At 36.8% G+C, this 12,222-nt stretch overlaps 1 protein-coding gene across 1 annotated transcript in view; it reads left to right on the plus strand.

The window, feature by feature from the left end:
• The window catches only part of FOCAD (focadhesin), an 86,867-nt gene that overhangs the window by 39,600 nt on the left and 35,045 nt on the right, over positions 1 to 12,222 (plus strand). The window contains exons 17-22 of the mRNA XM_064736046.1: positions 3,589 to 3,723; positions 4,105 to 4,155; positions 5,863 to 5,946; positions 7,820 to 7,952; positions 10,651 to 10,839; positions 11,069 to 11,190. Coding sequence (XP_064592116.1) covers positions 3,589 to 3,723; positions 4,105 to 4,155; positions 5,863 to 5,946; positions 7,820 to 7,952; positions 10,651 to 10,839; positions 11,069 to 11,190 — 714 coding nt within the window. The remainder of the gene's footprint in view (positions 1 to 3,588; positions 3,724 to 4,104; positions 4,156 to 5,862; positions 5,947 to 7,819; positions 7,953 to 10,650; positions 10,840 to 11,068; positions 11,191 to 12,222) is intronic.

Consider the following 12,222-nt stretch of genomic DNA (forward strand, 5'->3'; position numbering starts at 1 on the left):
TTTTGGTGTTTTCTGTCTCTGCCACTGACTTAAGGGAAAGAGGTATAGTCTCTGAGCTTTTCCACTTGCAGCTGCTTAGATGTAGGATTTTAGAGAGCACCAAACTTTCACTCAGCTTCTGAACCAGAATAATAAATTATGTTTTCATATGTATAGTGTTGACTTGGTTGATGATGGAACCCTATACACCATGTGGCTTTGCCAGGGTTGAGTTCTGAGAGTCTCAGAAAGGTTCCTTTGTTAAAGTAATGTGATAACAAAATGTGCTATGACATTGATTTCTTTTTTGGTTGACTCTTGTGTAAGAATAGTTATCCATTCTGCTGACTGCAGTAATTATTTTGTGTAAAGATAGTGACCATTCAAAGTGGATCCTGCATGAATAGTGTTAAGAGTATAACAGCTTTTGCAGGACTTGCAAGAAGGGCTAGCTGCTTTCTACCCCCTCTTTTTTTTTGGCGGGTGTAATATAAGGTCATTAATGAATAATGCACGATGACTTGCACATCAAAAATGGAAAAAGATCACACAGTTCTTGCCAGATCACATTTCCTCATTTTCAGCATGTAATTTTTTTTCCCCCAATGATTTCATCAGAAGCTAGTATATTTCATTTGAAGCTATCCTGGCATCTAATCGATTTCATGTATCAAGTACAGTATGCAAGCCAAGAAACCTTCAAGAATAAAATTTCTAACATAGTGTTTAAGTCCCCTTTCTGTTGAAATGTTGTTGCTCTCTATTTTTCTCCTAAGATTTCTCACCCTTTTAGGGCCATAGGATACTTGAAGCAGATGTTCTTTGTCTCTCCTCAGCATCTGTAAAATTTAGCTTTTAGTTTTTTCCCATCTAGCATTCAGTGTTTTGTGGAATGGCACGCTTGTTATTTTAAAATCAATTTTTTTAAAATACAGGAAAACATAAACATGAATCAAAATGTATTGTATGAAAAGCACTGTGTGATTTTAGATATTTCCAGATGACAGTGATATGTTAATTTGAACAAACCAGAATGAAAAAACCTCACATAACAAAAAATGAAAAAAGACTTAAGAACTTGTACCAAAGTATGACACCAGCATGTCTAGATCTCTAAACACATATTTTCTGCATAGCACATATGCTTTTTTTTCAGACAGTAATTGGCATACCAGTGTTGCCAATTCTCTTATCTTGCTAGTTTTCTGGAGTATTTTGCATTTTTAGAGGACAGCTTTGTGGGGCTGAACAGTGTCTATGGAATCACAGGACTATTCCTTGGGGATTCATGACTAGCAGATAAATTTTATCACAAGATATTTATCACAGTTGCCCATTCCTCCAGGAAGACACCATGTCAAGGTTATTACTGCTTTTATAACCTTTCTTTATTTACAGTGGGTTTTTATGGGGGTAAAGTACCAGTTTCCCCCTGTTCCATCAGTGTACAGTACATCATTTGGGAGGAGTTTTCTGTAGGACAGCTGTTAAGTTGCAAGTCTAGAAAATACCATCTGAGAAGTAATTGTACAGTCTTAGGCTAAATCTGAAACTTCTGTTAGGATGCTGACTATTTTTAAGGCCTTTTTTTACCTCTTAGATGAAGTTGGAGAGTATGTGTGTTATGATGGGAAAGAATAAAATTAAACATGCTTGGCTAGCTAATGATTTGTTAGTCTTCCTAAATTACAGTATCAAATTCCACAAATGCACAACTTCTTTTCTCTACATATTAATACATGTTGTTTCCAGACAACTAACTCATTACAAATTTAACATTTCTAGATAGTTGAGGAGGAACTTCCAGACAGACATGTCTGTCTTTCTGAACACTGGAAGCTGGAAGACACTGGAAGACCTTTTTTCTAATTCTTACAAACAGTCTGTTTTGAAAGAGTGGAAAGAGAAGTATCATTTTCCCTTGGAATGTTACCAGATGAGGTCTTTCTAGCCATCAGTGGTTGTTACCATAGAAACACATTCATGGGTTTGCTGTTCCTGAAATGAGTTCAACTCAAAATGCATCTTTGGTTTTTTAAACTGCACCCTGAAAAGTGTTTTGTACTTGCTGTAGTGATTGCTTAATTTGGCAATTACCTGCATTCAGAGATACAAAATAGTCTGTTTTGAGCAGAATAATACTAAAACTGCCTTTCTCAATGCCTTTGTGGAATGTCTTCATAAACATACCTTTATTTGATTTCATTATGTAGATCAATTTGTGTTTCTCAATGTCTTTGTCTTGTGTTGCTTTGTTGTGTTGCTTTGGAAAGACATTTTCATGGCATTTGCTCAGACTTTTAAGTCTTGATTTGCAATTTTTCACTTTAGAAGGCTGAAAATTATACTTTGCTTTGCCACTGCTATTTTAAAATTTTTGTCTAGACTTTGGTTCTAAGCATACATGGTTTGGGGCTTTTCTTTGTGTTGTGATTTTGTGGGATGGGTGGGGTAGAGTGAACAGAACTATAGTTTTTTGGGGTTTTTGGTTCTATTTGTTGAGTTTTTTTGTTATTTATTTGGTGGTATTTTTTCCCATTTTATACTCTTTTTGTTGCAGTGGAGCCTGAAATCTCAAGTAGTAACAATAGATAAATTACAGAATTAATTTTAGATACAGTGGCAAAATTCTGTAATGTTAAGTTCTCCGCAGGTAGCAACATTAAGGCTTGATGAAACAGTCCATGACAATTACTTAAGTTTACAGGAAAATACACAGCTTGTTGCCAAGGGAAAGCCTGGGTGACTGAATACATCTCACAAGGAAAAAGGAGGAACTTTCAGTACCAGTATTGCGGTCTAGTCAACATTGCTGAGAAACTTGACTACTACTTTTTATGACTTATGCATAGCTCTTCAGCTAGAACTGTAGCATTGACTGAGCATCTTACAGACTTTTTTAGTGCCTGGAAATGCAGAATGTTGTTCTGACTGCTTGTTGAGCTGTCATGCAGATCTTTGAAGGTAAAAAGAAGCTTGGTGAGATGTTTGTTATTTCCAGGAAGGAAATTATGTATCCCGGAAGACCAATTATGTGTTCTAGTTACAGCATAAATGGGTTCAGTATTAGGTACTAATGTTTAGTATTTATTGTAGTTTGACAGTTTCCAACACTTTCTGGATTCGTGAACTTTTGTGTTTTGCATTTGTTCTGCAAATATTTTTTGCTGTTATTGTTTTTAAAGATTAAAGGCATTTTGTTTTGGAGGGCTCCCAGCAAAAAGAGATTCCTCGGTGGCTTCCTATTGTCCCAGAGACAGTTTGCTTTTCAGCAAATTTGACCAAGTTAAGTAGAGCACTAATGTGGTATGAAGATATATGTAGAGCTCTGTGTATTGCTTACAGTGTGTTATTTATTCCGACAGGTAATTGCTTTCCCTGGTGAAGTACTGTGCAATCTTACTATGTTATGTCAGTTGATCTTCAAGTGAATTTTTAACATACTTGCTTTTTTACTTCTTATGAATCATATATTAATTCCTGTTCTCAAGAAGGAAGAGCAAAGACAGGACTGGAAAGAAATGTTTAAGTGTTTAAATGTTTAATGTTTAAATATTTAAGTGAAGTTGGGATAGCTGTTAGTAATGATGCCTCCCTCTTTGCTTGCAGGTTGTTTGCATCCGTTCTACATGGAATGCTCTGTCACCAAAGCTGAGTTGTGATACCAGACCACTCATTTTAAAAGCACTGAATGAATTGTTTTCCCTGGTTCCCTCATTAACAGTGAATACAAATGAATTTGAGGTGTGTACTTATGGACTAAGATGAGTCTTTCTTTTAGTATATCTTTGTATGTAACTTGTACACAAGCCTGCTTGATCTTGATAAAATTGCACCCACTGCCCAGTTCAGATTAGTCAAATTCATGTTTCATACAATTTCAGTTTTCACTTGGCATTGCTGAGTCCTAAGAGATAGATGGGAAATTCCAGAGCGAGGTTAATCCATGGTTTCCCTCACACAGAATGTGAGGACATGTGAATATGTCTGAAGTTCAGAGCTGCACTCCTTCCACTTTCCTAGCTCAATCTATGTTGATGTGGCATTAATTTGTTTCAGGTAACTACCTCTATTTCAACTATTTATTTGGTCAAAGAAAAATGCTTATTTCCTTTACTTTTGTAGAAATTCAAAGCTCAAGTTCTCAGCTTCCTTTGGAACAATACACAGAATGAGGTAAGTGATATAATTGAAAACATTTATTTCTGATGTCAGCAACAAGATATTAAGTTTTGTACTTTTCTGTCAAGACAGTGTCAGTAATCTCATTTTCTAATAGGGTTTTGTTCCTGTTGCTTAACACTGTTTCTGAAGCAATGTACTACATGTAAAAGGTGGTAACTGAAGGTTCTAACTTCTGCCATTTCCAAGGAGAATTACAAACAAACTCTGCACTACTATGGCCTCACCTCGAGTGCTGGGGGCAGTTTTGGGCGCCACAATATAAGAAATACATTAAATTATTAGCGAGCATCCAAAGAACAGCCACAAAGATGGCAAAGGGCCTTGAAGGGAAGCCGTATGAGGAATGGCTGAGGTCACTTTGTCTGTTCAGCCTGGAGGTGACCAAGGACAGACCTCATTGTAGTCTGCAACTTCTTCACAAGGGGAAGAGGAGGGGCAGACACTAATCTCTGCTCTCTGGTGACCAGTGACAGGACGTGAGGGAATGACCTGAAGCTGTGTCAAGGGAGGTTTAGGATGGATATTAGGGAAAGGTTCTTCCCCCAGAGCCTGACACAGTTCAAGTGTTTGAATAATGCTCTCATGCCCAAGGTGTGACTTTTGGGGATGTCCTAAACAGGGCCAGGAGTTGGATGCAATGATCCTTGTGGGTGCCTTCCAACTCAGCATTGGATTCTGTGATTCTGTAAAACTAGTTTGACTTCTTCTGGAAAATTTCAGCCTTAACATGGTGAAGCATTCTTGACAAAGGTGTTGCTATGACAGCTAACTCAATTCACTTGTGGAGTATTGTAATGTGGGAATGTTGGACTCTCATCACCATGGTGCTGGTGGAAGTAGTGTATTTAAATTTAAGGCTGAAACTTTTGTCAGCCTATTTCAGTGAATTTTTCAGCCCAATGCTTAATACCAGATGACAACTAAGTACCATGCAGCCGCTTGTTCACTCCCCTTCCTTGTAGTGGGATGGGGAGAACTGGAAAAAGGTAAACCCCATGGAATGAGACAAGAACAGGTTCATAAGTGAAATAAAGTAGCTGTGTAATAATAACAACAAAATAACAGCAACAGTAATAATAGCAAGGGGATATAAAAGGTGATATAAAAGAAAGAGGATATAAAAAAAACAAAGAGGAATAAAACTCAATTACAAACAAGTGTTGCACAATACAATTGCTTACCACCCACTGAGGGATGCCCAGTCCATCCCTGAGCAGTAATGGGTACTCTGTGGCCAACTTCCCTGAGTTTATATACTAGGCATGAAGTTCTCTCATATGGAATATTCGTTTGGTCAGTTCAGGTCATCTGTCTCGGCCTTGCTCCCTCTGAGGATCTTGTGTGTCTGCACACTGGCATAGGAAGCTGAAAAGTCTTTGATTTAAAGTAAGCACTTCTTAGCAATGGCTAAAACATCAATATGCTATCAACATTATTCTCATAGCTTTTTTTCAGATATTTCTACCTGAAGTAGAATGCTCAGACTGCATGTTATCAAGACTAGATAATTGGTCTTGCTACTTTGCATTGTGTATATAAAAAGTAAGCAATTGAGAATGTGCCTCAGGAAAATATTATTGAACTCTTTTTCAGCATTCAGTGGTTACTTGATAAGCTCTTTGCATGAGGAGTTTCCATTAGGTAGCAATACTATATGCTGTGTTTGTCATTTTCTTTCTCTTCCTGTTAATTTTATAGGATGCCCTTGTAGCCATTTCAGCCTATAAATCACTCTCATCATTTGACTCTGAAGAGCATACAATTTTTCATCTTCCTGGACAGGTAACCATTGTTATATGTTTGGTAATAAGCACATCTGACACTTCCATCTGACATGGATTATATTCTCTTGAAAGGGAAACCAATCCTTGTGCCTTCTCTGCCAGAAATTCAGGAGAGCCTCCTGAAGAAATACAAGCTCCTGCTTGGAATAGCTAAGTCTTATAAGCAGGGAAAGACAGGAATGAAACTTAAGGCTAAGCAGACAGAAGGTAGTTTTTCTTATTTTGTTATTAAATTAGTTGCTTATTTTGGGCTGCTGATTTGCATTTTATGCTCTTCTGTTAGTGCTTGCATTTGAGTCTTGGCACTAAGCAACTCTTGTGATTGCTGTTTCTTCCATTGCAGTCACACTCATGCATGAATAGGACTTTTGTTCACAAGACAGGCAAGTCAGTTTGAAAAGTAGGTGCAATTTTTGGAACTAAGCTGAAAAGTTTTCCCATTTTTGTTGTGAACTTTTTCAGCATAACATTTTACTTTTTTGTCAGTAAAGGCAGTCAGAAAAGAGTTGAAGTACTCTCTAAAAGGCTTTTAAAGTGTGCAGAGGGCTGTTAAACTCTGAAACTTCTGATTAGGTGATTGAATAACCTAACAGAATGAAAGAGTATAAGGAGATGAGCATTAGGTCATCTCCTAGATGAGCATTAGTCATTAGGTGTTGGGAATCAGCGGGAGAAATGTGGCATGCAATATGAGTGATCAGTAAATCTCAAACTTTATTGATAGGCACACATCTTTATATCGGTGTTAATGAATGTCGTACATATTGTAAAGGCGAGTTCACTATTGGTTAGCTACTTATCAGGCAACTATGCCTACTTCTGCATTCTTGTGGATATTTTATTGAAACTTTTCTTCGTATTCTTGCTAAAGATGCTCTCCCCTATCTTACTGTTGCACCAAGGGCACAATGTCTTTGCTTGTCATTGGACACTGACTACTAACTCCTATACTTGTCCCCTTCAAGCTTAACTAGCGGCATTATGTCGACATGACCTTTCTCAGCTAACTAACTGTCTACAAAGCTCTCCACACTTCCCTCGTTTTTCTGTTGGACAAGTATAGTTTGATTAAATGTAGTGGATATTATTTTTTGCACTATGTTTTGTAAGTACATTGTATGAGGCAGTACTCAGTAGTCCATTGGTGCTTCATGGAATCCTGTGGCTTTATAGTAAATGTTTTATTTACTGCTTCATTATATGATAGGTTCCAAACTTTAAAAAACATACTTTATAGAAATCAGTGAGAAGAGTTCAGCATAAACCTTACAAATGAAAAATGTGTTTTACATAGAAGACCACAGGATGGAAAAAGGGAAATATATAAACTCTGCTGCAAGACTAAATCTTTCACAGTAGTACATAGTTCTGTATTACTAATGCCGTTACTTTACAGTTGTATTACTGGTGCAGTACTTTACAGAAAGTGAGTAAATATGTTTTAATTGAAAGAAATGTAAATATTTTGCAGTTTTTCAAATTCCAAAAACTGATATGTGAAAGTAGTGTCTAACAAAAATGTTTTGTTTATATTAAAGTGCCAATATAAAACGTTGTTAAACTGAAGAAGAATCCGGGTGAAAGTAAAGTTTTTTTGAATATTAGTTCAGCTGTGAGTGTCAAGATTAATTTTGAAGAAGATTAAAGATATGTATTTACACACCCTGTGATTTTTACCAACCAATGTTGCCTTTCAGTCAGGTAGAAGAAAAGCTTTTATTCATTAGGCTTCAAATTTATGAAATGGAGTGAAAATAATGAAATGGGGAACTTTTCATATTTGGTTGGTATTTTTGACACTTGGAATCATGAATGATAATGAGGATTTGGGATTTTTTTAGGGACATTTAATTTTGTTTTTTATCTTCCAGGCACGACCAGAGGTTGACTCACTGGAAGAGATAGACATGAATGAAGATGAAGAGGATCAGGAGGCAAATTTGTTTGTTCCGGGTTCTTCATATATCAAGCTGTTGTCTCTAACACCAGCTGCTGTTTTAGGAGGTATAATATATCCAGTGTTTAAGGTCATTTTGCAGGGAATCACAGTGACTGTAGAGACCTGCAGCTCTTTTAGAATGGAGTGTCACATTAAAGCGCAGCCTTTCTTTTTTTTGTTAACAAATGATGGGAAAAAACATAAAGTAAAAAATAAAGCCCACAACTCACTTCTCGGAAGATCATGTGACAGAGGTCCTGATGGTGGGGAAAAATTTTTTATAATTTTATAATTATATATATAAATTATATTATATATATAAATTATATATATATAATTATATATATAAATTATATTATATATATAAATTATATAATAAATTCTTTACCTGTTTTAAAGGGAAAGCACTCATTGTTTCATGAGAGTGACCTCAGTAGGGAGGACTAAATAGATCTTTCTAAAGGCAAATTTGTATTTTAGCCTGGAACAGATGGAAGTAAAATGAATTTTATACGTATTGTTTTGTAAACAGAAGTATTACTAGTATGAAAATAATGCTGTACACAAAGTCTGCTTAATTGATTAAGATATCAGTGCTATGCTTAATGCATAATTGTAGTGATGCATATTGATACTGAAGTATGCTTCAACAGATGGTCTCTGACACTTGTTCTGAAACCTGTGCAGTTGAATTACCAGAAATGGCTATTGTCTTACATACTTTTATAAGATTTGATATACTGTGCCAGGACATAGACATTGTTATTTCATTCTATGTAGAATACATGGGATCTTCATGTGTGATTGCAGGCTTTAAACATTGCCATGAGATACAGGTGGTGTTTTGTAATATTTTCCCCCTGTGGCGGTATCTAAAAGAATCTGTTTGTCAAACTCTGAATGCATTGACCTCTGGAGTGTGTGCAGCCTAACCTAGAGAGTCCTAACTACTAAATCCTGGAAGCTTTGTGGGGGAGTTCAATGAAAGAGAGTGATGTATCTTGACAGAAAACTGAATCTGTAATGAAAGCTGAAATAGCCAATTTTCTAGGAAGACAGGAAACCAAAATGGAATTTAAAGTGAATAGGCTGGATTCAGAGTTGGAGCAACTACAGAATGGTATCAAAAGGGTTGAATCAAAACATTTACTAAGCAGCTTCTCCCTCAGAGATGTTTTCTAACATTGTTAGTTAATACAGAGTCCGGAACACTTGAGCAAAAGCTTTAGTGACTGGCTGGAGTGGTTGTTGAGAGTGAATTGTTTCACCAAAAGAGTATGAAACTGGATTAATGAGGCAATGTCCAAGACAGGCCAAAAGCCACTGAGTGCCTGTTCTATGGGAGCTGAATCTCTGTCATCTCATTTGCTGGAACTCTAGTAGTGCATGTTATTGGGATTAATAACATGAAATTACTTATATGAAGCATAAAGTGCTTGGGAAGTGGAGCTTTAGGTAGTATTTTGTCTCAAGCTCCTTTAAAACTGGTTTCTCAAATCAGTTTTCATATTGTTTCTACATCCTAGAGTCTCAGGATATCAGAAGGGGACAGCTGTACTTTTTCTTATTTTGTTAATTTTTCATTATGGGTGCCTAAGGCTTTTCTTAAATCTGGTACTCAGAGAATTAAAAATAATTCACAGAAAGAACTAATAGCTTGATATCGATGTTGTTATTAGTAATAGGAGTAGTATCCTTATTGCAAAAGAGATTATGCTAATGATAATAACAATAATAACAGCACCACCAATAATAATAATAATAATAATAATAATAATTGTGTGATGCTAGTTATCTTTGTTTACCATCAGATTGATTTCAATAATTGAAATACTGTATTTCTAGTAATTGCTGCACATCTAGTTGTTTCACTAAATTTTTCCAGACTTTAGTTTTAGTTTGAGTTATATTTGTCAATCTAGAGCCTTGGCATGTCCCCTGCCTGAAGAATTGCTTCTGAATAACTGGTGAATGCAGTAATATGACAGCAATGATAAGGAGTCTCTATCAATGTGAATGGTTTCCAGAAGTGAAATAGCTCCCTCTTTCAGCAAATTTCTTCTCTATTGCTCTAGCCATCTTAAACAAAAAAGTTTTTATAAAAAGTCTAGGGCAGGTAGGTGGATAGGGTTTTCATGTCAACAAATATCTCTTCCTCCAACAAAACTGAAGGTTGGGGGTTGAAGACAAAGACTTAAGAGTTTCTGTCTATATCACTGCAGAGAAAATTGCTGACTGCATTCTGTGGGGTTTGTTTGAAGGATATTGGCATTACAGGCAGAGGAAAAAAATCCCAAGATGCAGGTGCCCTTCCTGACATGCTACAAAAACATGATTTAAACTCTGCTATGTGTCCTTCTGTCAACCATGTGCTGTCATTACTGTTACTTTTGTAGCAATCAAAGAAGGCACCTCAGAGAATAGTTAAGGTATTCCTTTCTAACCTTCAATATACCTATGTCAGTTTTGAAAAAAGGAGTTTTGTTCTGGAACTTCCTCACATTTATTGTTTTTACCAAGTTCTCATGATTTTCAGCAATGGTTTTTCCAACTTCATAGACACTACGGCTCAAGGAAAAAAAATCTCCAGATGTGGATGTCCCTCCTTCTCATGCTACAACATCAGATTTAGACTGATGCTCCACTATGAAATGGAAAAGAAGTACTAGTGTCATTCTGGGCTTTCCAGGGTTAGTTTTGTCTCTCAGTTGTCAGCCTCTCACATTCCTTTCCTCTCACATCATTGCATTCCACTTCATCCAGCATTTGAAGAGTTTGCAACATCACTTGTGAAACAGGAGATGACCAACATGCCACGTGCTGTCTATCATTCTGCATTAAGAGGAGGGACAACACGCTCAGACCAGGGGAAGACAGTGGCAGGTGTTCCAAATTTCTTGCTGAAAATGTATGAGAGGAACAAGCAACCAGGCATGACACCAGGCCTTGCAGGTAAACTGTCACTTTCTTGAAGTAGACAAATATACATAGTTTGAACCAAAGATTTCTATGAATCTGAAGGTGAATTAACTTAAGAAACTATGTTTTATGCCCCTTAAATATGCTTGCATATTCTTTTGAATTGAATCTTTATTAAGTTAACCTTACTTTGCTTTGGGTTTCTCCCTTGACTCTGAGTGTGTGCATCGACCTTTCTGTTCCTCTTCCCTCCCTCTTTCAGCTGGCATGTTGCTGTGTTTCGATCTCCCAGTCCACATGGGCAAGGATGGCAAGCCTATTAATCGATTTCTGGCCAGCAGGGGCCGCAATTTCCAGCAAATGTTGGTTGCCCTCATTCATGAGGTAAGTTGTTGCTGGTTCTTCTTTGCTTTATGGAACTATTACACCTCCTTCCCTACTCTACTATCTCTTTTGTTTATGCGCATTGGGTGTTGGTATCATCTAGTGATGGCATGTATGGATGTATCATGATTAACTGAAGTTATTGTGAGGGACAGCTAGAGTCATAGAATCATCAAGTCTGATCCTCAGCCTACTGCTGTGGTCACCCACCCTCACTAACTTGAACTTAACATGTAAATACTTTTTTTTTAAAGTGTTTACTGCTGAAATGCCTCTTCTGAAAATCAGAACAAGAAACTGGAGCTTTGGCTTTTTCTGCCTCGTGGACTGCTATACATATATGCCTGATACCTGTCTTGTGTAACTAGTTGTAGGTGAATAGCAGGCCTCAGCAATGATGGGGCTCCTTGGGGAAACAATATCTACACCTTGCTAAGACTTGGCATTTTTTTCTCTCTCTTAAACATTTCAGCTCCCTGACCTATTAGGTTTGTGCCACCAAAACCATGCAGTTACCTTTGGTGTGGTTTTAGAAAAATGGCATGAAATAAGCTCTCAATTATTATGGAAAATAAAGTGTGTGTAATGAAGTCTGACAGAGCATTTTAAATAATGGTACTTTTGAATATCAAAGTTCATCTTTGAAAATTTTGGGCAACAGTAAAAAACCCCAAACAGTCCAACTGGATCTAGGGAAATTAGTGTTCCTTTCCCAACTTTGTGCCAATTGGAGCAGCTTTTAACACAAGTGGAAGTGTGTTAAACTTTTAAGAGTTTGTAAAATAATTCTATTAATACAGTCATTTTATATTTCTGTAGGAGCTTCTTGCATGCATCTGAGGGGGTGATCTGGGTCCTGATTTTGTTTTGTGACTGTCACCCAGATGTGAGGCATATCTGCTGGGAAGTTGTTCTATGATGACACTAAAAATCACTGATGTCAAACACTCAGTTTTGAAATAAGTATAGCACAAAGTTTGAGTGGGAAGGTTGTCTGTGCAGAGTTTGGAGAGTTTTCTGTGTACAAGCTGA

Source organism: Zonotrichia leucophrys, chromosome Z (genome assembly GCF_028769735.1).
Source record: "Zonotrichia leucophrys gambelii isolate GWCS_2022_RI chromosome Z, RI_Zleu_2.0, whole genome shotgun sequence".
Taxonomy (NCBI): domain Eukaryota; kingdom Metazoa; phylum Chordata; class Aves; order Passeriformes; family Passerellidae; genus Zonotrichia; species Zonotrichia leucophrys.